A 27,450-nucleotide genomic window follows, 5' to 3' on the forward strand; every position below is an offset into this window, starting at 1 on the left:
AAATTATTAGATTTAACTGACAGATTAGGAAATTAAGGTCTGAGGTGACAAAGAAGATATCAGATAGGAAAATAAAATACAAATTAGAAAATATGGTCAATTATCTGGAACTTATAAAACAGAGTCATGAACTCTGCTTTTAATCACCCCAAACAGGCGCTCCATTTGAAAACAGGATTAACCTCACAAACAAGCAGAGCAAGGGCCCCATGAACGTTTCCAAGACACGAAAAGGTCCATAGGACCAAACGCTGTTTTCCACACAAAACTCTCATGGTATCCAAAGCCCCTGCAGTAATCAGTATATTTGCTGATCGTTTACATTTTATTGTCTCCTAGCGGGGAGGGTGTATCCTGAAAAGGAGGAAAACACAGTTTAGGCAAGTTTTGAATCAAAACGGGTATTGATCCACCTGCTCTGTGCCAGGCACTGGTGTGGAGGAATGATGGAGGAAGGAGGCTGCTGCCTGGGGCCCACCAGGTGTGTGCCGCGGGCGCCTAGAAAAGGCCACTGCACCTGGAGGGGCCTAGAGGCCGGGCGGCCTTTGTGACTGGAGTCTGGCGAAGGAGCTTTAGAGCCGGAGAGGAGCTGGATCTCTACAGAAAGGTGCCGGTGGGTGTACAAAGCCCGGGGGTGAGGCCCTTCTCTCCCCGGATGTGCACGGCTTGGTGGGGAGCGCAGGGCTGGGGCCGCCAGGTGGAACCGCGTCTTACCCCACAGCGGCGTCGTCCGCCGGCGCGCTCCCGCCCCGAGGCCCCGGCCCCTCCGCGTGCGGGGCGGATGTCTGGACGGGCGTCCCTTCTGGCCCGGCATTCCTGCAGCGGGAGGACAGGGCGCGCAGCAGACGGCGGGGGACGGCCTGCGAGGTCCGCGGGCTGACTCCCCGCTGTCGGGTCGCCAAGCAACTACCGTCGAGCGTCGGCGCCCCCGACGGCCCCGCGTTCCATCGGACCCACTGGCAATTCTGGGTCTTCGAGTGGTCGGCGGTAGCCCAGGCCCGGGGCATCCAAGGGGTCACCAGGCCGCCAGCCCCGCGGGATAGGCGACGCCGCCCGGGGAGGGCGCCAGGCCTCGGCTTTCACCCACGCACCCCTCTGCGCTTCCTCGGGGCGTCCCGGTCCCCTGGGCCACCGTGGGTAGGTGGCCGCTGGGGGGCGGAGGATCCGCACTAGCGGGGGTCACGGCCTCGGCGCCCACTGTCCCGCACGAAGGCGCAGCTCTCCGGCCCTGACCCTGAACTATCCCCCGAACCCCCGCTCCCACCAGGTTCCACCCCACCCCACCCCATCGCAGGTTCACAAGAAATCAGGAGCTCGCTCTGCCCTGTGCTAGGCTAGACAGGGCTAATCTGTGTATATGTGTGGCTGTATGTAAAGTTCTGTTTATGCTTATAATATGTAGTGTCATAAATATTGATACTTCAAGTAGACGGAAATATTCCTGCTGAGAGCAAGCCCGCCCGCCTCTGGTCAATTTCAGCTCAGTCACTGGTGTTACAACAGGAAGAACAGAAGTTGTTTTTTTCAATGATACGTTTAGATCGTTAGAGCCCAATTTTGCATTCCAAATTCATATTTCTTCAGTTCCATGAAATAATTATTTGGAGTCGGGGAAGGAGAGGAAATAATACATGTATATAAACACACATAGAATATGGGTATATCATTATATATGTAAGTAAATACATAAGTGAATACACATTTGTGACAGCCATATATCTGTATATGTAAGATCTAAAAATGTCAGGTAGGTATAATAAAGCATCGATATTTGAGGGAGTTTTTTTTCAGTCCTTTGCTGATGGAAACTATTGCATTTTGTGGGGTCGAACACCAGCTCTAGATTCAAGCCCCAAAATATTTTGTTAAGCATCTAAAAGCATTTCGGGGGAAGGGATCACATGATTCTTTGAGTATCTTTCCAGGAAAATGCACATAAGAGTATGTACCAGATGTTTAACACAATTTCAAGGGTTTCTGATATTTGATGCTCATCTCCACCCTGCCCCGGGTGTTTGTCTCCTTTCTCTGCATTTTTTCCCCTCAGAAAGGCCTCTCCTGACTACACTTTTAAAAAGCCCTTCCCACTCACATTATTCTGTTTTATAACACCCTGTTTTTTATTTCTTGTCTGTACCCCTCACAATCTTGTTAGTCTTGTTTGCTTTTTAAATTGTCTGTCTTCTCAGTAGAATATAACGTTCTATGAGGGCAGGGGCCTTGCCTGTCTAGTTCACTGCTGGATCTTCATCACTTTAAACTGGGCTGGGCACGTAGTAGGAGCACAATGAATATAGGAAGAATAATTATAAGATTAGCCTATGCCTCTTTGGACATCTCCCTCCTAAGCACTCTCCTCCTTTACACTGTTTTCCATACCATTAATCTAAAACAACTTTCCTCCTAATGCTAAAGAATCAAGGCCAAATTCAGTAGCCAGGCTTTCAGCATAGCTTCTGCTCAACACCTTTCTAGTGTCTACGACATGTCAAACACATCAGACTTTTTGTAGTTTTCCTAAATATTCTCCTTCAAGACATACATTATGTTTACTTTTTCTATAATTGCTGCTCTTTTCAAAAAAAGCCCTCCATCCTTTTATCTGCCTAAGTCCTATTTATATAGATCTAGTTCCGCAGGAAGAATAAATTGTTACCTCTTTCAAGAACCCTATTTTGGGTTATATTATAATGATTTGTTTATAATTCCTTACTGTTACGTTGTAATTATTTATTTATAATATCTCACTCATTTTCTTTTCAATGCCTTGAAGGCAAGACCTGGCCTTATTCTATCTAGCAGTGTGCTGGCATATACTAGGCACTCAATATATGTTTGAATTAATTTACTCAAAAAATAACATTTGCTAGAGTGTATGGTGTGGTTACTATGTGCCAGGTGTAATGCTGAACCTTTTATACAGATTAACTGATTTAATACTCTTAACAACACAATGAAGTTGGTACTACTAGTTATTCCTATTTTATAAATGAGTAAACTGAGACTTAAATATGTTAAGTAACTTTTCCCAACTTGCTGAAAAAAAACAGTGAATTGGGTTAATATTAGGGCCCATGAATTTCCAGCTAATACTTTCTACAAATATATCAGCTGGGGATTTTTTTCCTCTTCTCTGGAGAGGAGACATGAATTGTGTGTGTGCGTACGCGCATGTGTGTGCATTTCACACACCTAGCTCACACATCTCCCATCTTGCTTTATGATTCTGTTTCTGCTTTCTTTTGTTTCAGAATTTGAGCTGATTCTTGATCCCTTAAGGTCCCTCTGAGATTTGTCATCCATTAATACATCCTCTAAAATTTTTTTTCTTGACAGAAATATTTCTAAAACTTTCCTTTTTTCTCCACTTGTCTGCTCTTCCTTTCTCTGGAGACTTTTGAACACTTTGGCATCAGCATCAAAACCATGCACACCACCCCCACTTGTTGAATTTTTAAAGTTTTTAGTATTACATGTTTAAAACTATAGTGACAGAATAGTCTCTGTACAGTATTTACAGGGGAGCACCCATGCTAAGTGGTGAGGAGACAATGCTAGGAGAGAGAAGAACTAAATGTGAAATGTGGTCCTGTGAAATATAAGGGCAATGACTAAGGGAACAGAATGATGTCCTCTCCAAACCCTCGAGTCTAGTTTGGCTCAAGTCCAGGCTTGAGAATGAGGGGATTAGCTGGACAGTGGGCTGTTTTCCATAGTGGGTCTGGTCCAGCTTTAACATAAATCCTTGACCCAAAAGAACATACCATCCTCCTAGGCCATCCTGAATTCAGTTTCCAGTAGTTGCTCAGGCTTGCCTTACTTCAACCTATGCCTCTTCAGCTGATCCAGTTGAGTAGGGTAAAGCCAATATTCTCTGTCTTATGTCATTTAACAAGCTCTTACATTAATTGAATGAAGGCTCCTATTATGACAAAGGTGACATATAGACCAGCAGATAACTATTTTGGAAAGCACTTTGATATATATTATTTTTCATAGTCCAGAGTTATGCAAAGAAATGTCAGTGACAACATTGTTTAGTTTCTGTTTACTCTGTAGGGGAAAAGCTTTTTCTGTTTGAGTCTACCTCTTTCAGTACCTCTCCTGTTTTCACATTGCCCGTGCATTTGCCTCCGCCTCCTTTTATTTTTCCCTACATTATTGCCAAGGTCATGGTTGGTCATAGAATCTTGTTCAGTGTAATTATGTAAATATTTTCAGTAAGTAAGAACATTATTTTCTAATTAATAATATGCATTTTGGTTCTCCAATGAATGCTAAATTAGTGGGGAACATTCCAATTCAATTATGAGCAGTTCGAATTTAGTGACTGATTTAGCTAACTTATCTTTTATCCCCTTTTCTGCTTTGTCTTTCAGTCAAGGCCAGTTATATTTATCCTTGATTTAGGACTCCATTTCTCTGAGAATTTACCTTAACTAGCTTAACTTCCTTGTGTTTGTATAATTTCTTTTTTATGACTATAAAATACTTTGTTAAAAGTTGTGTTTTTGTTTGAAAATTAACCTTTAATACTTTCTTCCCTTATTTGAGAGGCTACCATTCTGTTGCAAAAATATAGGAAATCTTTCAAAAAGTTTATTTATTCCTAGAATGAATGTGATAGTGATGTATATTAATATATTTCCAAAAGTAAGATAAACACATCAGTAAACTCTACACCTGCCTATGATACAGTTAGTACTTTTGAATAAATTATTGATCATATTTCCACCTTTATTTAATTTTTGAGAGACATGATTTCTACAGTTTACATTGCTTAAAAACTCTTCCTGTCCTTCAGATGCCTGCCTGTGTAATTGTGTTTTCTTAGCCTTACATTATGAATTTACTTCGAATTTTGAGTTTCAGGAACAGAACTTACTTTCTGGCGCCAGGAGAGCAGTAGCTTGGCCCCTCTTTCTGGTAGTCAGGACCCTCCCACTTCATTTGCTTTGAATAGAACACTCTCTTTAGGACACTTTCTTTAAGAAACTTGGAGATGATCTTTTCTCTTTGAACATTACTGAATACTTTGCCTTCTGGAAGCCAGCTGATCTTGTCACATTTACCATGGCAGAGGGAAAGTGAAGGGTGTTTGGGGGACAGAACAGCTCTCTTTGGAACAAAAAAGAAAGGACAGAAGGAAGGGAGGAAGGGAAAGTAGGAAGGAGGGAGGAAGAAATTGCTGTTTATCTAAAAGTCATGAATAAGAGATCTACCTATCTAGAAAAACAACCCAGAGTCTTGTAGCTGCTTTGCTGAGGGATTGATCTAAGCGTGCTACTTGCCTTTTATAGCAACTCATGTCATAAGAAAAGGAGTGCTGGCTTGGGAGTGTTCTTTCTAATCTTGTGAGAGAATAAAAACATATTACAAATGTGATTGTGAACAGATAAATATATTGGACACTGAAGAATAGAATTAGAAGTAAGCAGAATACAAAGCAAGATTCAAATGGATTTGTTTTATCAAGGAGCATTAGTACTAATCAGCCGCAGGGTGTTGCCAACCTCCATTCTTGACTGTTAACTTCCATCCTGATTCAGTGTTTTTTCCATCACACCATTATTAGAGAAAATTAATAAGATTGATTCCTTGAAGAAGTCTTACCAATTACAAGAAAAATATTTATCAATCAGATAGTTTATTTAAAAATAAAATGTAATCATTGTGACCTACATGTGGATTCAGCCAAGGCCAGTCAACTTCAGATAGCTAGAAACATTCCATCAGTTGCTACTTGGAGCAATGATTTAAAATATATGGGTCAATTTTCATGGTGTATAAAGAATCAGTTTTAATAGACCACTTCCTTGGCCTGTTGAATGGCTTAAAACATGGCTTGTTCTTTCTATTTATGTAAATGCGGATTTAGAATAAGCACTCAAATTTGCTTGGAAGAAAGAAGCCTCTGGCTTTCAAAATATTTTAACCCCCTGACCTCCACCAATTTTCTTCTCTCTCCAAAAACACCTGTGAAATTATGAGAATCACATTATATTCAAGTGATTCTGGTTAGTTCTATAACATTTTAAATATATCTGTATTCAAAGTATACTTTTTGTTTATTTTTTAAAGTTTTCCTTTTCAAATTTGCAAGTTGAAAATTAAGAAGTGAATTTGTATATCTCCTGCTCTGGGCCCTAATGCTATGATATGACCATGATGTCGTTACAGTCTTGATCAAAAGGTTTTCATTTGGTAAAAAGCCAGCCAGCACAAGCAGCTTTTGCAGCAGTGCACGTGGCGCCATGGCCCCCATTCACTGTGCTGTGGTGTGGTCACAAAGCCCACTCACAGAGTAGCGCAGTTACAGTGCACTGGTTCAGCTGGTGGAGTGTGCTGGGATTGAGGAGGAGCTAAAACAAATCTTATTATTTGTATTTTTGCTCCAAATTTGGGAGTTCTTGGCAGCCACTATATTGCTTGGGACTGTGCTATCAAGTGTGGTGATTTAAGATTATTTAGTACTTCTACTGTCCTCTTTTTGGTCCTCAGTGAAGAATAGCTTCTACAAGTAAAGCTAGAGCTGAGCATTTTTGTTTACTTCACTCCCTCAGTGTTAATTTGGGTAGGAGTATAAGAAGCAGTTTGGTGGCTTACCTGTGTTAATCTGGACATTTCCTTAGTTTTGGATTATGAAGCTCCGTCCTCAGTTCTGCTCAAGAACTGTGCTGACTAAACCACTCTCCCTTAGGCTGTGGAGCCTTAATTATGTATACGCAGGGTTTACAACTTTTAAGTGGTAGATGGGAAAACAACACTGGATGTGTATACACCCATTTCCCTCTCCCTTTTAGGAAAGCACTCTCTTTCCCTCAGATGCTGTCATATCCGGACAGAAAACTGGAGTTTCTGCCTAAAATCCCTGTAAGACTGGTCAAGATATTTTTGACAGGCTGACTTCTTGGGTTTGAAGATGCAGGATGAGCACTGAGAGTTCCAGGCTAAGGTCTGGGCCATTGTGACTCTCAGAATGCGAAGCAATCAGAGACTGGAAAATAGATTCCATATCTTCTTGTAGATGGAGAAAAGCTTGGAGAAAGAACAATTACAAGGGGCTTCACTCTTCAAATTCTCTGTTTGTTCTTCTCTGTAACTCAATTGGTCATCATGGGAATGGCCCAAAACAATCCAATTGTGCTGAAACTTCCACTTCTTGACAAATGTAAGACATCTAAAAATTATGACCATCCTGAAGCTCTGCGTCATACCTTTGAGACACTATCTAACCTTCACAAGCTGCTTCCAAATCATCTGATGGAGACACTTTACTCCTACAAGAGTGAACAGGATAAACAAAAATGTATGTGGATAGAGGGTGAGTGTGAACTCTTTTTTTTTTTTTTTTTTTTTTTGACTGTGAGCTCTTTATAGTAAGTTTTTAGTATGTTGGTCCCAGTTGCCTCTTCTTTTAGTAAGACCTTATTTTTTTACATTGCAGGTATGCTCAGTGCTTGAAATCCATGGCTGCATTCATACTCATCATGCCATAGGGGCCCATGTTCTCAGAGCTTAACTGTGGAATTTACTCACGCACTGACTTCACCATCATTTCTTCACATTCCTTTAATGAATCAAGATAGATCTGTCACTGTTTGTTAGGAAAAGCATATCTGTGGAAAGATGGAAAGGGGATTAAGTGAGAAATACTACTAAATTTACAATTTCAGCTTTAGATTTGATTTTAAGATTAATGATTTCAAACTTTGAAGTTTATTCCTTTGCTTTATTTCCTATTACACCTTCCTCTTATTGCCAGGATTGTAACACCCCAGATAGAGCTGACTGTTTCCCCTGAGGATTAGAAGCAGCTCTCACTTTTTGCAGTTTGGAATTGCCCACCACTCCGAAAATCCATCAGGGCATATAACTGGACTGATTTGAAGAACTGAGTGGAGCCTGCCTCTTGAATTGTTCATGCTTAACTGAAGGACACATGTAGGTAGTAGCCACCTGTGCCCCTGAACCTAGAAAGGAAAATAGCATCTGTCACAGTGATTAAGACACAAATCTTAGATAAGAATGTAGATATTTGGGGGTAATGATTTTAAAACATTATGGACAATTCTGCTATTTTTTATTCTGATAAATCCCTAATCCCTAATCCACAGTATTATGAGTTAATCCCACTATCCAGATTTCACTAAAGATTACATAAAAATCATCAGGATAGACAAATGTTATAGACAGGCAATTCACAAATGAAATACAAATCTTCCATAAGCATGAAGATGTTCAAATACTCTGGTAATGAGGAAAGTAGACAATTGATTATGGAGATGTTCTTAGGCCATCATACTAGGCAAATTTAAAAGATCAATAATGACCATGTGGGGAAATAAATGCTCTCACAATCAATGGTATGTTAATTGATTATCTTTTTCAAAAATAATTTCAAAGTCTCAAAATTAACATGTAAGGTATTGACTTATTGAATGAATTGAACTTGGTAAAGAGGAGGCAGAAAATAATTTTTATCTTTTTCAAAACTTCCCCTTTGACCCGCAGTGTTGATCTTCACTCATCACCTTTGGATGAAATGACAAGCAGTTCTCATAACTTTCCTGTTCATATTCAAATAATAAAAAGTTCACTCATATCCAAACTCCTCACCCTTATCCACTTTAAAACCTCTCTGCTCCCCACTGCTTGGGCTTGACTTAAACTCAGAAACTGGGAGTAAGCCTGGTGGTATAGAGGGTTACTTTTTCTTATTTTGCCCTTCCCTCCCTGGTTGACAAGTGTGAGGGTGGGAGGAACTGAAAAGCATTTTCTTGACTGGTGAAATATCAGATTGTCATCATGCTTTCTGGGGGTGGCAGCTTTCAAAATTTGACCTTTTCTTTCCTGGTATTTGCGTAGCTTCTTGGTGACTTCCCATTGCTGGAGGTCTCTCACTCGACAGCCTTCTGCTGACATATCCCCTTTTCACCTCCACTCCTCCCATCTTTGATGTAATCACTTGCATTCTATTTTAGCAGAGACTGCCTCACCCTTAGGACAGAGCCCTCTTGAGAGGCTATTCAAAAGATGACTGAAAACCAAGTACTTCCTGGGGGGCGGGGGGTTCACATACACCTCATAGGAAATTTGTACCGCTGTTCTCCATATCTTTATCCAGTTGGTGAAAGTACACTGACCTCTTTTCTCCATGGCCACAGGCAGCTGTGGTTCTGACCATTTATCAAGAGACTTTTCCAAGAGTTAGAAGTTGAGTTGTGTTCCCCAAAAGATAGGTTGAAGTCCTAACCACCCCCAACCAGCTCTCCAGAATGTGAACTTATTTGGAAACAGGATCTTTATAGAGGTGCAGATGTAATTAAGATTAGGTCATACTGTAATAGGGTGGATTTTTCATCCAATGTGACTCGTCCTTTTAAGAAGACAGAGACAAACGGAGAAGATGGCCACATGACAGCAGAAGCAGGGATTGGGATGATGTGTCTGTCAGTAGAGGAACACTAAGGACCACCAGCAGACACTAGAAATGAGGGAGAGGCAAGGACAAATTCTCTTCTAGAGGTTTCAGAGGGAAAATAGGCCTGAATATACTTCTCCTTTAACTATGTATGTATAGGTCTTTAAATTGTTTCTTTTATTTACTTCAGTAGAAATCTCTCCATGTATTTTTGCAATTAAAATATAATTTAAAAATTGAAAATGCAGTAAGGTTGAAGAAGTGACTTAGCTTTTTTCCCTTAGCTTCCCAGTGTAGACACTAATAAATATTGATATATCTTTAGCAACTGGCTGTGTTCCTACCATGTAAACTGCTGCCTGTTGCTGTTCCTGTGCCTTTTTTTTTTTTTTTTTTTTTTTTTGGTGTTTGGCTGCAGTCTTTCTGTGCTGTGGTGGAAGCCAGTCTACAGAAGTGCATGATGCAGCAGAGGGAAGTGGCATTTAGGAGGAAGAAATGTTTCCTCTGAGTCATGAGTCTGTGCCACCTAAGGCAGAATCCAGTCACTGAGGGGACATTAGCCTTAGAAGCTCTGAATTCTTCACTAAAAAGCTGCTTTATTTCCAAAAGTGCCACTTCCAAATGTATAGCGATTGCCTATACATCCAAAAGTGATGACCCTATTTCTCACTTTCATCCATCAGGTTATGAATTCAATAATGGATACCAAAACTTCACTGTCACTGTGTCTAAAGATCTTCCTTCTAGTAGATATTTCATCTGACCTTGAAAATAGGTTTTATCCCTCTCCCACCACCTGCCTCTTCATCTACAGGGAAGTTTTGCCTGTATTAACCTGTATTTGTTACCCAGGGCCATTACAAAAAGAAAGAAAAAAATAACTAAAGATTTATTGCCAAGAACCCAAGTTTTTCCTCTATATTTTAGATAATAGTGAAGTTAAATCATAAGAACAACATACAACTGAGAAATGAAGATCCATTGTACTATATGGATTTAGATGCACTGCTGTCCAGATAGTTGTCTCCAAAAATCATAAAACTCCACAAGAGATCCTCCCCCTCTTCCCCCTCAGGTCCCAGTACCACAGTGTGAGGGGTTATGTTGAGATCTGCTTAGTACTGGCTTTATGATGTTTAGTACATTTTCCATACCAGTTTCCCAAATGACTGACTGGCACCAGCCAGAGAGTAGAGAGTGGGAGGAAGTTTAAAGCTTTTGTTTTTTTTTTTTTAATGTTTAAGAAAGTACCTCTCTTGGTTAATTCACTACTTCCCAACCGCCAAAATACTTTGGGAGGTTGCTTAACAGGAGGGTGGGGGCATGTGGGGAGAGGCGGCAAAGGCAGGAAGAGTGGCTCCCATGGAGCGAGTAAGCTTGGAGAGGAAACGAATAGGGCAGCTTGATGTGCTGACATTCCACCACATCCATGACTTCTGCTCGCACACTGAAGATGATTATGAAGTACAAAAGTAACAGATTAAAAAGGTCCCAGCCCCCCCAATCCAGGGTTCCAGTGTCAGGAGAGAAGCCAACATGATTTCTGGCTGTGAAAACTAGCAGGAATTGAGTCTGTGGAAGAAAGAAACTGCTAGACTACCTGACAGTTCCTCTTAAAGGGCCCACACACAAACTTATTCAGACTTACTCTCTCTGACCTTCAGCATGGGGGCAGGAGATTGAAAGACATCAGAGGTATATTGTCCAGCATCAGGGCAAAAGCTGGGGAGGGGGGAAGGTTTCTCCCAGGCATAAGTGCTGGCAGAGACCATTGTTCCTTACCTGAACCCTGCTCAAGGAGAGCCACAGAGCCAGCAGGCAGGTGCTGTATCTGAGACTCCACCAACCTGCTCACACTATTTTCCCCATCCTTGTGATCCCATGAAACCATGCCCCACCCAAAGTTTTGGCCCTCCTGAGCTGTTTCTAGTGTCTTTTCCATATAAATGGCTTGTCCCATGCTTCAGATTTTCCTAAATTCTCTCAAACAAGCAGCATCTGGCTTCAGCAAGCCCCATACCTCTTGCTAAGTTGCCCCAGGTCTTGGTTCACAACCTAGTCTTGCTTGGGCACCTTCAAGGTCAGCACAAGTAGCAGCCATCTACAAATGCTTTGTTGCTTATGCTGTGTGACCCCAGATAGCGTACAGGTATTGGCTGACCTTGGATGTGCCAAGAGCAATCAAGGCTCAACTGCAACAGGAAGGTGTACACAGCCCAAAAACTTGGTGCACCTTGAGTACCCAGCTTGTGTAATGAGGGAGGCTGTGCCACTAAACCCTAATGTAGTAGGTGTTCAACTACTACATAAGGCCACTCTACCAAGCCTGGGATATGTAGTAGCTCTACCTGATAGATAAGAACAAACACAAAATGAAGGGACAAAAATACATGGCCCAAATGAATGAAAGAACAAAACTCCAGAAAAAGAACTAAACAAAATAGAGGCAAGCAAGCTACTAGATGCAGAGTTCAAAACACTGGTTATAAGGATGCTCAAGGAAATTAGTGAGGATCTCAACAGCATAAGAAATATCCAGTCAGAAATGAAGGATACACTAATTAAAATAAAGAACAATTTATAGGGAATCAACAGTAGAGTGGGTTTGCAATATAAGAAAGCAAAAAACAACCAATCAAAACAGCAAGAATAAAAAAGAATTTAAAAAATGAGGGTAGTGTAAGAGGCCTCTGGGACAGCTTTGAGTGTAACAACATTTACATTATGGTGGTGCCAGCAAGAGAATAGAGAGCAAAAAATTGTAAACCTATTTGAAAAAATGACAGAAAACTTCCCTAACTTGGTGAAGGAAATAGACATACAAGTCCAGAAAGCACAGAGAGTTCCAAAACAAGATGAACCCAAGGAGGCCTACTGCAAGACATGTCATAATTAAAATGCCAAAGGTTAAAGATAAAGAGAGAATCTTAAAAGTAGCAAGAGAAAAGCAGTTAGTTACCTACAAGGAAGCCCACGTAAGGCTGTTAGCTGATTTCTTAATAAAAGAAACATTGCAAGCCAGCAGGGATTGGCAAGAAATATGCGAAGTGATGAAAAGCAAGGACCTACAATCAAGATTACTCTACCCAGAAAAGCTATCATTTAGAAAAGAAGAACAGATAAAGAGCTTCCCAGGCAAGAAAAAAACTAAAGGAGTTCATCACCACCACACCAGCATTATATGAAATATTGAAGGGTATTCTTTAAGAAGAAGATAAAAAATATAAATAATAAAATTACAACAAATACATATCCATCAACAATTGAATCTTAAAAAAAAAAAATCAGAACAGAAACACATACATACAGAGGATGTTTTGATGGTTGCTAGATGGAAGGGGGTTTGGGATCATGGGCGAAAGGATTGAAGGGATTGAAAAATGCAAATTGGTCGTTATAGAATACTGTTGGGGTTGTAAAGTACAGCATAGGAAATAAAGTAGCCAAAGGACATGTATGTATGACCCATGGACACGGACAACAGTGTGGGGATTGCTTAAGGGAGTGGAGGAGGCTGGGTGGAGGGGGTAAAAAGGGGAAAAATTGGGACAACTGTAATAGCATATATGTAGTTTTTAGAAATTTAAAAGTTTTTTTAAAAAAAATAATAGAACACCTTAGCCTGAAGTTTTGTTACATATTTTTTACTGCCTCTGGTAATACACATGCACACACACACATGCACCCATGCTCACACACTTGCAAGAGCTAGTGTACTGGTTTATATGCCTTACCTATGCTGATTTGTATCACAATTACTAATTCATCCATTTATCAACCATGTATTTTATTCCATGCATTAAAATAAAAAAAACTAAAAAAACATTCAGGTAGCTTACAGTTCAATATCACCAAAATTTCAACTATAAATTGACAATCTATTATTTTACTTCCAAAAATTTCTTGAGTGTCCCTATGCTTATGATACTTTCTTTCAAAACCAGGAAACTTGCTTATAATTTCAAATAAAGTGGGCTGTAAGATCCAATTAAATATTCAAAGTGAGTTTTAAGTTTTCATTTAACTTTGGTGTGCGTGCAGTACTAAATATCATTCTTCATACTGGGGAAGAGAAGAATTTGTAAATGTTATTCTCTCTCTCTCTAATTTACCCTTAGGTGCTTACAAAAAGAAGTTGAGGCAGTACACTATATTAAAATATGTCTGTCTATAGAACATGACAATCAAAAATTTATTTGAGGCAAAAAATTTATTTTAAATGGATGTCATTAAATACCTGAATTTGGTTAATTTAGCTGAATATTAAATTTAGCTATGAAATTCTGACAACGAAAGCAAACCATATGCTCTTCCTATTGTTCAAGTGTGCCACTGAGAGCTTCCTCATGCCCCAGCTGTGTGATCACTGAGCTAATATAATGCTAAGAGCAGTATGTGGGAGCTGTCTGGGCCAGGCCTTGACAGGAGCCTCAGATTCCAGTCTTGTTTTGACTCACTTGGAGTCATTTTTGGGCCCCTAAGGATCAAGCTATCCATCAAGTCAATTTTGTCAGATTGCCGAGTTATGTACCTTGAGCCAGTTTTTGGTTCTTTGGGGTCTCTGCCAATTGCCCTGTCTGGGAGGGATCATCAGTGGTTCAGCTTGGGATATAACAGGGGCTGGATGAGCTTTGTTTTAATTCCTATGCAGGGTTACCTTGGGTCTCGCCAAGGCTCAGCTTCTGCTCCTGCATTAGGTTTATGACAGCTCTTTTATTTTTGAATACATCCAAATGAATTGCTGAGTTACAGTGTAGCCTGCAAACTGGCTTTGGTTCTCAAATTGTTAGCAGTTGGCAAAGAGATGAGACGCTTACAACAACATCAGTCAACAATATCACTAAACACACTATGTAATTCAACTGATTCCTTCCCTCCCTCCCTTCCCCCCTCCCTCCCTTCCTTTCCCTCTTTCTTCCTTCCTTCCCCCCTCCCTTCCTTCCTTCCTTCCTTTTTCCCTTCCTCCTTCCTTTCCTTTCTCCCTTTCTTTCTTCTTCTTTTCTTTTTTGTAGCAAGACTTTTGATGAAGGAAGCAGCGTATTGAATTGCATTCAGGCTAAGCTCTTTGTCTCATTGCAATTGAGCAATTTGGTTAGGGGCCAACTGAGGTCAATGTGAAGCAGTAGATGTTATGCAAATACAAAATGTCACTAATATCTCTAGAAATAAAAATAATTGTACATTAACTTGCCATCAGTTTGGGAATCATGCACAAATTGTACAAATAACCTTCAGTATGCCCTGGCTGGTTTAGCTCAGTGGATTGAGCGTCGGCCTGCGAGCTAAGTGTCGCTAGTTCGATCTTCCAGTCAGGGTACATCAGAGAAGGAAAACTCTGACTCCAAATAACCTCCGCTGCCTTGCGGCATACCTCTTCAGGGGAAAGGCTAAGGGAGTAAACCCCGACAGAAAATCCGGAGCCGGAGTCCCTAAGGCGGTTTGACGTTGTAGTCAACACCGGCAACTCCTGCGGCGCACCTGAAGCCAAGCTGTATCGACTCCGTCTTTCCCTTGGACCCTTCAGCTGCGAAGAGAGGGGGGGTCTGCTGCATGGGCAACAGCAGACCCTCCATATCACCCTGCCCAGGCTCTGTAGCTTCAGCGTCATCACAAGATGTCGATTCAACACGGGAGGAGACAGATACCATGTCACTACCGAGTCGGACTGCACAGCCATTCTCGGCGGTGCAGATAGACTCTTAAGAAGCTACACCATCGTCTCTCGAGACGGACGGCTGCCGACGAACCTTCAGTATTTGTGGTAGTACAAGATCATTTGTCCATTCATTCATTCATTCATTCATTTGCTGTGTATTTATTAGATATTTAGGACCAGGCTGAGGTGTAGATGTTGCTCAGTAATATTTTTGCAGTGACAGAGTGGAAGAACTAAATAGCAGTTATTAAGTGGCATAAATAGTCTTTCTCAATTAATGTCATGTTACTCTTGCTATGCAAAAATGGAGAGGAACACTGAATTAAAGTAATGTTTACTCTATTACTAGGTGAGAATTCTGAACTCTCTGGCTTAGAAAGGATCTTAGCAAGACATCAATTTCCAAAGGAGATTAATCTGACCCCAAATCCAAGCAGTATGTCCCTGTGGAAAAGAAAAGCCATCAACAATGCAAATCATGGGTGGAAGAAATGCCACGTGTTGGGCAAAAACATAAAGGATCCTCCAATGTCAACTATAGTTGTCAGGTAGGTGTCTAATTTTTGTCCTATGCAGACACATTTAGAGATACATAGGGTGATAAACAAACCCTGTTCATACCTTAGCTAAAAAAAATGACTTAATGTGGTTTTTGAGATATATGGTAAGGATAAAAACAAGCATCGTTCTGTGTAAAAGCACATTTTCACACATCCCAAGCATCTGGAAGAGCCTTCATTGAAAGAAAACTCATGGGGAGAGGGACAGATGTGTGGGTCCCCTATGGATCATTGCGTTCTTGGTTATTGAGGTGAGATCTAGCAGGGCTGGTGTGGGATTCTTGGAGAGGGGGATCCAACCCCTGAACTATGGGGCTTTCATGCTATATGAGTCAGGAAGCACTGGCCCATCTTTAGGATACAATAGTATGAATGGTAGACCTTGGTTTTATCCCTAGTCTGCCACAGTTTACACTGACAGTAATGGGAGGCCATTGTAAGGTCTTAAAAAATGGGGTGACATGATCTGACTTGAATCTTCCCTGGCCTCTAGGGGAGCAATTGTAGAAGCAGAAGAAGGATGGTGAACCTTAGACCAGGTGGTAACAGTGGAGATGTGGAATGGTTGGATTCTGGCACTCAGAGTTAAACTTTGGTTTGTTGGCAAATTATCTTTGTTGGTATACTACCTTCTATAATTATGCCAGGCAGATGTTGTTTCCATATTTTTTTTCTTTAGTATTGCCACATGTATTGTGGCATAGCACATAAGCGATTCCTACATTTTGACATACATAGTAAGTATTCAAAAATGTTGTTGCCAGGCTGACAGGAGAAATGTATAAATTCTATAAAGTCAGAGTCCTCTGCTTTGAAGGTAGCAGACACAAGGAGAGAATTCCAGCTCATGAATTTGCTTGTATGGGAAGCTCCCATTGGGATCATTGCCCTGATAGAATAATTTCCTTGTCTACTTTTTTACAGTATCTTCAATGGCATAACTTGACAATTTGATTTAAAAAATCATATTCAGCCCAGACTGGTGTGGCTCATTGGGTTGGGCATCATCTAGCAAAATGAAACGTTGCTGGTTCAACCCAGTTCAGGCTCATGCTTGGGCTGTGGGCCAAGTTCCAGTTCGGGGTGCATGAAAGGCAACCTGATCAATGTTTCTCTCACACATAGATGTTTCTCTCCCTCTACTTCTCCCTCTCTTCGCCTCTCTCTAAAAATAAATAAATAAAATCTTTAAAAAATTATATTCATATTCAAAGAAGGCAAACACATGCTATAAAATAATTAAAACCATCATATCTTCTCAGACAATGCAAGGCATTGAATTTTTGTCCATTTTAAGAGTCGAAGTTTAGTGATGATACTGATTACTTATGTTAAGATTATTTGCTCATACTTTGGATGCATATTAAGAAAGAAGAAATGGGTAAGGTTTCACAAGTTTATATACCTCAATTTCAGGCTATAATGTCATCATGTGAATTAATATATCTTACTTTACATCTTAGTTTGGCTTTTGTAAATACTGTTAGATTAGTAAAACATAGGAAATGACACATTTTTTCATATTTATCCTCTACAAATATTTATCTTCTTTCTTTAAACACTGGGATTGATAAAAGCAAGCATCCTTGACTTGTCCTCAATTTCAGGGTGTAGTAATTCAGTATTATGTTGGTTATAGGTTTTTATAGACGACTTTTATATGTTTGAAGAAATTCACTACTGTTGCTAGTTTGCTTAGTTTTTACCATAAATGGATATTAATTTTTTCAAATTCCTTCTCTGTATCCATTGAGTTGATCACATCTATTTTTCTATTGATATAGTGAATTGCATTGCTTTTTAAAAATATGTTTATCATGGTGAAATGTACATAACATAAGTTTGCATTTTATCCATTTTATGTGGCCAGTTCAGTGGCATTAAGTAATTCACAATGTAGTGCAAACCATCATCACCATCCATCCCCAGAAACTTTTCATCATCTCAAACTGAAACTCAATGCTCATTAAACACTAACTCCCCATTCCCTCATCCACCCGCACTTGGCAACCACTATTCTACCTTCTGTCTCTACAAATTTGCCTATTCTAGGTACTTCAAATAAGTGAAATAATATGTTTGCCCTTTTTTGTCTGCCTTATTTCACTTAGCATATTGTCTCCCAGATTTATCCATGTTGTAGCATGTATACTCTTTCAAACTGAATAATATTACATTGCATGTATATACTATGTCTTGTTTTATGCATCTGTCTATGGACATTTGAGTTGCTTCCACTTTTGGCAATTGTGAATAATGCTGATATGAACATGAGTGTGCACACATCTGTTCAAATGTTTACTTTCAATTCTTTTGGGTATATACCCAGAAGTGGTAATTCTATGTTTAGTTTTTTTGAGTAAATGCCACACTGTTACCCACAGTGGATGCACATGTTACATTCCCACCAGTAATACTCAAGGGTTCCAATTTTTCCGTTCCTTGACAACACATGTTACTTTCTGGGTTTTGTTTTTGATAACAGCCATCCCAATGTGTTTGAAATAGTATCTAATTGTTTTTTATTTGAATTTCCCTTATAATTAATGACGTTGATAATCTTTATGTCGTTATTGGCCATTCATATATTGTCTTTGGAGAAATGTAGTATTTAAGTCCCTTGCCCAATTTTAAATTGGGTTGTTTATTTTTTACTGTTGTTGAGCTGCAGGCATTTTTATCTATTCTCTTATTTTAACATCAGATATATAATTTTCAAATATTTTCTCTCATTCTGTGGGTTATTATTTTGTTAATGATTTAATGAATAAAGCTTCTAACTTTGATAAATCTGTTTTTTAATATACTTATTTATTTAATTAATTTATTTTTTTAAGTATATTTTATTGATTATATTGTTACAATAGTTCCAATTTTTTCCCTTTGCTCCCCTCTGCCCAGCACCACCCCTCCCCCAGCAATCCCACCCCCCACCTTCCAGTCCATGCTCATGGGTTGTACATACAAGTTCTCTGGCTTTGCCCTTTCCATATTATTTTTAAATAAATAAATAAATAATTTAACAATAAAAAATAACAACCCCCCCTTCTCAGACTTAAGACCCTTTATAATCTTATAAAGAACAATGGGCGAAGGTCTCGAGCTCCTTTAGCTACTTCAACCTGGACATGGTCGTTGTCCTGCCTACCCTTGGGTCCAGAAATCCCTAATAAGAATGGGGGTGTGGAGGGGAGGGTGGCCTTCCCACATGGTGAAGGATTTTGCAGACCCCAGGTCAGTTGACTGTCCCCGGACAACTGCGTGCTTGGTTTAACAGGCTGGCATCCTTGTTCTATTCTGGGGGCAACAGATTTGGCAACAGGGTTAAAAGGCACCATTCAGTCCATAACCACTAGATGACAAAAGGCAGAGATTAATTTTTCAATGTCCCATATTAGGAGAAGAAAAAAGGCACTTTGGAGGAAGGTGTACAAGGCACGTCACATCTGTCCAAAACCCTTTTGCCCACTATACTTAGTTTGGACTGAGGGGAATATTTTAGGTTTCCCTCCTCTAGCTGTTGCCCTGGCTGTCATTCCCAGAGTGGGTGGGTCTGCGGACATTCTAGGATAGTGGGGATACTCTAAACAAGCAGACTCCACTGAGAGACCAGCACTTCCTGCCTCCGCCCCAACCCCCACTGGTTTGCATAATCAGAAGCAATGAGGTTTTATTGTTCCCGGAGCTGGAACTGTGAGCAGTGGAGTCTGGTCTGGTGCTGAGATTGCTCTCCAGGTGTCTCTCTTGACTTTTTAAAATGTTTGACTGCACTTTCTGCTGGACTGATGCTGCTGCCACCACACTGCATCCTCTCCGCCCCCGCTCTGCCCCTCCTACCTGTCTGGTTGCGTATTTCTTCTTTATTTCTTTGTTTGTTTGACTTCCATGCAACTCAATTTTCTGGAACTTCTGGTTGTCTCTAGTTTTGAGGTAGTTGTATTCCTTCTTAGCTGTGGAGGGAGATGCAGCATGTCTGTCTAGGCCTCCATCTTGGCCAGAAGTCCAAAAAAGAGTAATTATTATACAAACAATTCTGGAGCTAAAAATTATAGTAACTAAACTGCAGCATTCACTACGAGGGTTCAATAGCAGATTTGAACAGATAGAAGAATCATCAAACTTAAAAAGAGGTCTTTTGATATTAAGTTTGAGGAGCTAAAAAAGAAAGAATAAAAGTGAACAGAGCCCAAGGAACTGATGGGACACTATCAGGCAGACCAATATACACACATGGAGTCCCAGGAGGAGGAATAAGAAGGAAAAAGGACAGCTATTGTAAAATATATATATCTAATCTATGCTGAGACACATTATAATCAAACCTGTTAAAGACAAAGACAAAGAGTGAATCTTGAAAGAAGCAAGAGAAAGTCAACTCATCACATATAAGGGGTTATCAACAAGACTATCAATAGATTTCTTATCAGAAAACTTGCAGGTTGAAGGAAGTGGGATTTAATGTGCTGAAAGAATGGAACAACTGTTAACTAATAACTCTACATCTGGAAAAAGCTATCCTTCAAAAATGAGGTAGAAATTTAAGACATTCCTATAGAAAATCTGGGGGAGCTTATTGCCATTGCAACATTTTGACCTGTCCATGGACATGCTTTAGAAGAATTGCTAGTGTGTCCATGCTCACATTAAAAAAGAAAAATTTCAAATTAACAACATTGCTTTACATCCCCCCAAAACTAGAGAAAGAATAATAAACTCAATCCAAAGCTAGCAACAGATAGAAGAAAACAATAGAGAAAAGATAACAAGGAGAATGGAAAAACATACTAAATAGTAACTCAAAGCCATGTGAAAATAAAAGTTCTCCAATAAAGACAAGCACATGCACAAATATAAAATAGCATTATTGCAATTTTGGTTTGTAATTCCACTTTTGTTTCCTATATGATTTAAAAGACAAATGCAAAAATATCACTGTAAATCTATGTTAATGGGTATACAATATGTAATGATGCAGTTTGTGACATCAGAGAGTGAAGCTGTAAATGAATAGTTTTGTATGTAATTATGGTTAAGTTGGTAACAATTCAAGATAGTCATGACTTTAAGATGTTATGTGCAATCCCTATGGTAACCACGAAGAAAATATCTATAGAAAACAAGCAAGGTAAGTAGAATTAACAATAAAAATTTTCAAATAGCATTCTTTACTTAAAAAAAAAGAAAACAAGCAAAACAAATGAGAAGGGAATCAAAATATGTCCCTATAAAAAATATCAACAAAAAACAAAGAAAACAGTAATGAAAGAAATGAGGGACAAAAATAATGTATATGAAATACAAAAACAAAAAGACAAAAGTATGTGCTTCCCTGTCAGTAATTGCTTTAAGTGTAAAATTTAAAAATGTAAATGCATTAAAAACACATTAACAGAATGGATAAAATCATCATGATTCTACTATATACTGCCTATAAGAGTCTCACTTTAGATCTAGGCACATGCATAGATTACAAGTGAAAGAATGAAAAACGATACTCCATGCAAATAGTAACCAAAATATAGCAGGGATGCCTAAACTCATTTCAGATAAAATAGATTCAAAATGTTAAAAGAGTTAATGATATAATATAATAATAAAAGCCTCAATACATCAAGAAGATATAACAATTATAAAGATTTACACACCAAATATTAGGGCTCCAATATGTATAAGAATACATTGGTAGAAATGAAGGGGAAAATATTTCTATAATAACAGTTAGAGATTATAATACCCCACTTTCAATAATGGATCGCAAACCACATAGAAGACCAATAAGGAAATAGAGGACTTGAACAACACTATGAATTTATTCAATTACAATTGAATACACATTTGTCTCAAAAGCACATGAAACATTGTCCATGAGAGATTATGTGAGGCCACAGATCAAGTCTTAATAAATTTAAAAAGATTGAAATCATATATAATACTTCTTCTAATCACAATGGAATGAAACTAGAAATCAACAGAAGAAAAATGGTAAACCTACAAATGTGTGGAAATTAAGCAACACACTTTTAAACAACCAACAGGTCTAAGGAAAAAAATTACAACAGAAATTAGAACATATTGGAAGTCCAACAAAGATATAAAGAGGTAATTACTCATCCAGACAAGTAGGAGGGGTAGAGCCAGGTGGAGAGAATGCAGTGTGGGGGTGCCGGTGACTGTGGCTGGCCAGTAGAAAGCACAGTCACACATTATAAAAGTTGGGGGGGGGGGGGGACACCTGGGGAGCGATCTCAGCCCCAGGCCAGACAGTGCAGCTCACAGTTCTAGCACTGGGGAAAATGAAGCCTCATTGCTTCTGACTGTGAAAACCAGTGGGGGTTGGGACGGAGGCAGGAACTGCTGGTCTCTCAGCAGAGTCCGCTTGTTTAGAGGGCCCCCACTGTTTTAGAATGTTCGCAGACCCACCCACTGTGAGAATGATGGTCAGGGCAACAGCTAGAGAGGTGTCAGTCCCATACAGAAGTGCGAGTAGTGCCTGGAAAAGGGGCGAGTGCTGAGCAAGTGACATTTTTCCTTCTCAAACCCCTCCCCCCCACAGCACCACAATGTGGTGAAACAGGTCACCCTGTACTGACAAATACCTAAGGCTCCGCTCCTTACAACATAACGAGTGCAATAGTTCTACCTAAGACATAGAGGCAAACAAATACAGGAGCCTGTCAAGATAAGGAAACAGAGAAGTATGGCCCAAAAGAGGGAACGGATCAAGGTTCCAGTGGGAGAACTAAGTGATGAGAAGATAGCCAAACTAACAGATGCAGAGTTCAAAACACTGGTGATAAACATGCTCACAGGCTTGACAGATATGCTTAAGTATGACAAACACATAAGGGAAGAGGTAAAGGCTATGCTAAATAAAATGAAGGAAAATCCACACAGAACCAATGGTAAAGAGAAGGAAACCAGGGTTTAAATCAATGATTTGGAATATAAAGAAGAAAAAAACAGTCAACCAGTACAAGATGAGGAAACAGGAATTGAAAAAAACGAGGAGAGGTTTAGAAGCCTCTGGGACAACTTTCAATGTACCAACATCCGAATCATAGTGGTGCCAGAAGGAGAAGAGGAAGAGCAAGAAATTGAAAGCTTAAATGAAAAAATGAAAGAAAACTTCCTAAATTTGGTGAAGGAAATAGACATACAAGTCCAGGAAGCACAGAGAGTCCCAAATAAGCTAGACCCAAAGAGGACCACCGCAAGATACATCAGGATTAAAATGCCAAAGGTTGAAGATGGAGAGAGAATCTTAAAACCAACAAGAGAAAATCAGAGAGTTACCTACAAAGGGGTGCCTATAAAACTGTCAACTGATTTCTCAAAAGAAACTTTACAGGCAAGAAGGGTCTGGTAAGTAGTGTTCAAAGTTATAAAAAGTAAGGACCCACAACCAAGACTGCTCTATCCAGCAAAGCTATCATTTAGAATAGAAGGGCAGATGAAGGGCTTCCCAGACAAGGTGAAGCTAAAGGATTTCATCATCACCAAGTCATTATTATATGAAATGTTAAAGGGACTTATTTAAGAAAAAGAAGATCAACACTATGAACATTAAAATGACAACAAACTCACAACTATCAACAACTGAATCTAAAAAATAAAAACCAAAACATACTAAGCAAACAACCAGAACAGGAACAGAATCATAGCTGTGGGGATCATTTGGAAGATTATCATCTGTGGGGGGAGAATGGGGGAGAAATGGGGAAATGATGCAGGGACTAAGAAGCATAATTGGTTGGTACAAAATAGAAATGGGGGGGTAAGAATAATATAGGAAAGGGTGAAGCCAAAGGACTTATTTGCATGACCCATGGACATGAACTAAGGGGGGTAGAATCGCTGGAGGGAAGGGGGTTACTGGGAAGAGGGGAGCAAAAGGAAAATAAATTGGGACTACTGTAACAACATAATCAATAAAATGTACTTTAAAAATAATTTCTTTGTCAATATTGTTTTTATATGGTTTCCCTCATTCTCTTTCTATTTTTATTCATGTTTCCCTTTAGCTAGTTTGAGCATATCTGACAGGTGTTTTAAAGTCTTTGCTAATGAGATAATGCAAACTTTTGTTTTCTCTTACCTCTGTTACTTGTGCTGCGGGGGTGGTGATGAGTGGGGTGTTGCCTTTGTTGTGGGAATTGACTACTGGGTGATGGGGTGGTGGGTTTCCCCACTGTGTACTGGTCACCTTGGTCTCAGGACACCACCTCCATCGTGTGGGAATGTGGAAAGCAGAGAGCTCGTGAGCTTGTAGCACTGCCTACTTGTTACTAAGGGTTTTCAGCACCTCTGTGTTGTGCAGTTCTTCTCCAATGTTGCTACTGGGTTTTCTCACAATGGTGGGAGGGAGTTACCTCGTGGGCAGCAATGTTGCCTTTGCCTCAATTACCCTCCGCTTCAGTGTGGAGGCCACACCTGACTCCTCCACTGTTACTGCAGCAGCTGCCCAACTCTGTGAACACCATCCCAGTCCTGCCTTCTTCCCTTACACATTTGAATACACCCACCTGCAGATGTACTAATATGTGGATCTCTCAGGCATGTCTGTGTGTTGAGCAGATGAGCTTTTTTTTTATTATAGATGTCCTGCTTGTAAATTTAAGGGTAGATACAAACGATTCTTCTCACTCCACCATGATGCTTTTATCACTTTCCTCAACTGTGTTTTTCTTTTTCAGTGGAGCAGTTATAAGAACTGCTTTAAAGCTTTCACGTGACAATGCCAACATTTAGGTCATCTCAGAAATGACATGTATTGCCTTTTGTCACCTAATAGTGTCCATATTATTATGGTCATTTTGTATGTCAAGTAACTTTGGATTGTGTCATGGACACTGTAAATACTATGTTGCATAGTTCCTGGCTCCTGCTGAAATTATCTGGAGAACATTGATGTGTTTGTTTTTTAACTGATTAGGGTCAGACTACAGGCTCTCTCTTGATCTTTGTGTGGGTAGTGGTTGAAATCCCAGTTTAGTGTTCAAACCCTTCACTATATTGGCTTGAGTCTGTCTCACTCATAAACCTGACACTTGTGTGCGTTCCTCCATAGAATAAGGTTTCTTTCTCTCTCTGCTCTGGGATTCTCTCATTTTAGCCCCCCAAGGGATCCTTTTCTTACTTAGAAAGATGTTTCTTTTTTTGGCCAGCCACATCATGGCCACCACTGCACTGCTCCTCACTGGGGGTCTGCCTTTGAAGCATAAGTCTCATGGTCAGGAAAGCCATCTCAGCAATTGTTTCCTTATTTACCACAGTCTGATGATTCCCTGTGCAGATGTTTCACCATACTGACGTCCTAGCACAATCCATCTGCTTTCAGTTTCAGCATCCTCAAGTAGTTTCTTCATATCTTTGTCAAGATATTTTAGTTGAAATTAGTGGGAGAGACAGGCAGTCATTGGCTTATGCTGTCATAGTGCAACTGGAACTCTGCAACACTTAAAGTCTGGCTCTGGAAAAGCTACTTAAACCTCTGTGCTTCTGGATCCTTAATTGTAAAATGGTCGAAGCAACAGTACCTACCTCATTTTTAATGTTTGGCATTTGTTTTTAGAATAAAATGTGATTATGGGCATTAAGCATTAATAACACACAGTAAGTACTCAATAAACATTAATAGTTATTACTGGTCATGTATATTCCATTAGAGTGAACATTTTGGGTTAGGATTACTGGAATAAGAAAAGTAAAAACCTAAAAAGTTAGAGGTTTGTCAGGTTGGTTATCTGGATGATGATGCTTGAGAGTTAAAATGGAAGGAGGATATTTAGAAGAGCAAAAATTTTTTATGCCAATTTTGAAGCCACTGGAATTATACCCTCAACTTTTTCAATTGATATATATGGCAGTAACCAAAACAGTTTCAAGCACAGTTAAGGCAGCTTGCAGGTAAACCTTTTATAAAATACCAAGTTAAATAAGAATCAAGATATTACAGGGTGGGGCAAAAGTAGATTTACAGTTGTGAGTACGCAAAACATAGTTTAATCCTTATATTATTATTTATTTTAATCCTCCACCAAGGATGTGTTTCTATTAATTTTAGATGAAGGAAGGGAAGGAAGGAGGAAGGGAGAGAGAGAGAGGGAAAAAAAGAAACATTCGTTTGAGAGAGAAACGATTGGTTGCCTCCCTCCCACATATGACCCAACTGGGGATTGAACCCATAACCTAGGTATGTGCCCTGCCTGGGGATCGAATGCACAACCTTTTTACTGTATGGGACAATGCTCCAACCAATTAAACCACCCAGCCAGGGCTATTAATTATTGTATTATTTTTCATATGAACAACTGTAGACCTACTTTTGCTCCGCCCTGTACAATAAATAAGGAAATGATTAGTGATACAGAGCACTACTTTCCAGTGAAATAACCCAACTTTCCTTTCATGTCTTTTTATTAAATTATGGGAAAAAAGTGAGAACTAAGGTCCTTATTTATTTTCTGGTAATACTACTGCTTCCATTTACTCTTCTGCTAGATGGCTGAAAAAGAACATGCAGCCCACAGAAGATCTTCAGTCAATCATCCAGAGGCTGTCTGCATTTGGGCCAATTAAGTCCGTCAAACTTTGTGGGCGGCAAAGTGCTATAGTGGTGTTTGAGAACATGACTTCAGCTTGTAATGCTGTGAATGCTTTTCAAAGCAGAACTCCCGGCACAATGTTCCAGTGTTCCTGGCAACAACGATTCATGTCGAAAGATGTAAGACTCCCTGTTATAAAAAAACCTATATAAATTCCTTCTTAATTGTCAAAATGTTTATTGTGAAATGGAGTCCTAAAACAAAAAAGTAATGTTCACATCTGAATGAAAGGTATGACACCAACTTGGATTTCTGAATACATTGTGGACTCTGTGCTGGAATACCAAAATCCAACTATGAAGTCAGTAACTGAGCAGTCCTACCACAGAAGCATAAAATTTAATCTTCCATACAAATGTTATACAAGATTTTGGAATAGGATTTTCTCAGAATAACATTGCAATAGAATAATTGAGAAAAAATTGTTAAAAAACGATAAAGTGATAATGCCATCTATTTAAAGCTCACACTCAAAGAATATATTTTGTTTGGGAAAAGCATATTTAAAAACTGCAAAAGCAGGATGTGCAATGTATTGTATTATTCTGCACATAATGTAAAATAATTAATGTAGGTGCTTGAAACTTTAGTTTGAAGTATAATAAATAATCACATGCCAGAAAGCTCCTCATAGGCAAGAGTGCAAACTACACATTGGAATCCAAAGAAACAAAAGCTAGTTCTCCAGATTTCTTGGTAGACACTCATTTTTCATTACAGAAATGCTGCATCTAGAGCTATCAGGTTATGTCACAGTCAAAAGAATAGAATCTTCTTTCTGGCAATGCTTAAAATCTAAACAGGAACACAGTCATACTCAAAAGCAGCAAAAGGTACCTGATTATAGAAAAATTATTCTGTATTATATACGTGATATAGTGTGACCGCTAATTACAAAAGGCTACAACAAGTCTAGCATATTAATTTTTTAAAAGTATCAATGTTTAACTCAGAGAAGTTTTAAAATTATCTTTCACAAAATGCTAATGAAAACTCTGAAAGTTATCTACATCATTGTGATATAGAAGTCATTTTGGACCTACCCCCAATTCCTTGATTTTTATGGGGTCAAGTTTGAATCCCCTCAGCTGTTGTTAAAGTGTAACAAATCTGCTGCATCCTTAAAATCACAGGCTAAAAAGCAGCTCTCAACAGTTCTAGAGCATCGAAAACCAAAAACAAGTATGCTGTTAGGCCTCCAACCTC

General features: G+C 39.5%; 1 protein-coding gene across 1 annotated transcript; it reads left to right on the forward strand.

The window, feature by feature from the left end:
• Positions 1-403: 403 nt before the first annotated feature.
• On the forward strand, positions 404-26,396 carry LOC150015444 (testis expressed protein 56-like; the record flags this gene model as incomplete). The annotated part of the gene is given in 5 exon segments (XM_090268294.1): positions 404-469; positions 472-568; positions 7,109-7,324; positions 15,430-15,628; positions 26,141-26,396. Coding segments are annotated over 5 exon segments (834 nt in total), but the record flags the coding sequence as incomplete, so codon positions are not given.
• Between the last annotated feature and the right edge of the window lie 1,054 nt (positions 26,397-27,450).

Source organism: Furipterus horrens, unplaced genomic scaffold (assembly GCF_987537825.1).
Source record: "Furipterus horrens unplaced genomic scaffold, mFurHor1.1.pri manual_scaffold_3, whole genome shotgun sequence".
In the NCBI taxonomy this organism is placed as follows: domain Eukaryota; kingdom Metazoa; phylum Chordata; class Mammalia; order Chiroptera; family Furipteridae; genus Furipterus; species Furipterus horrens.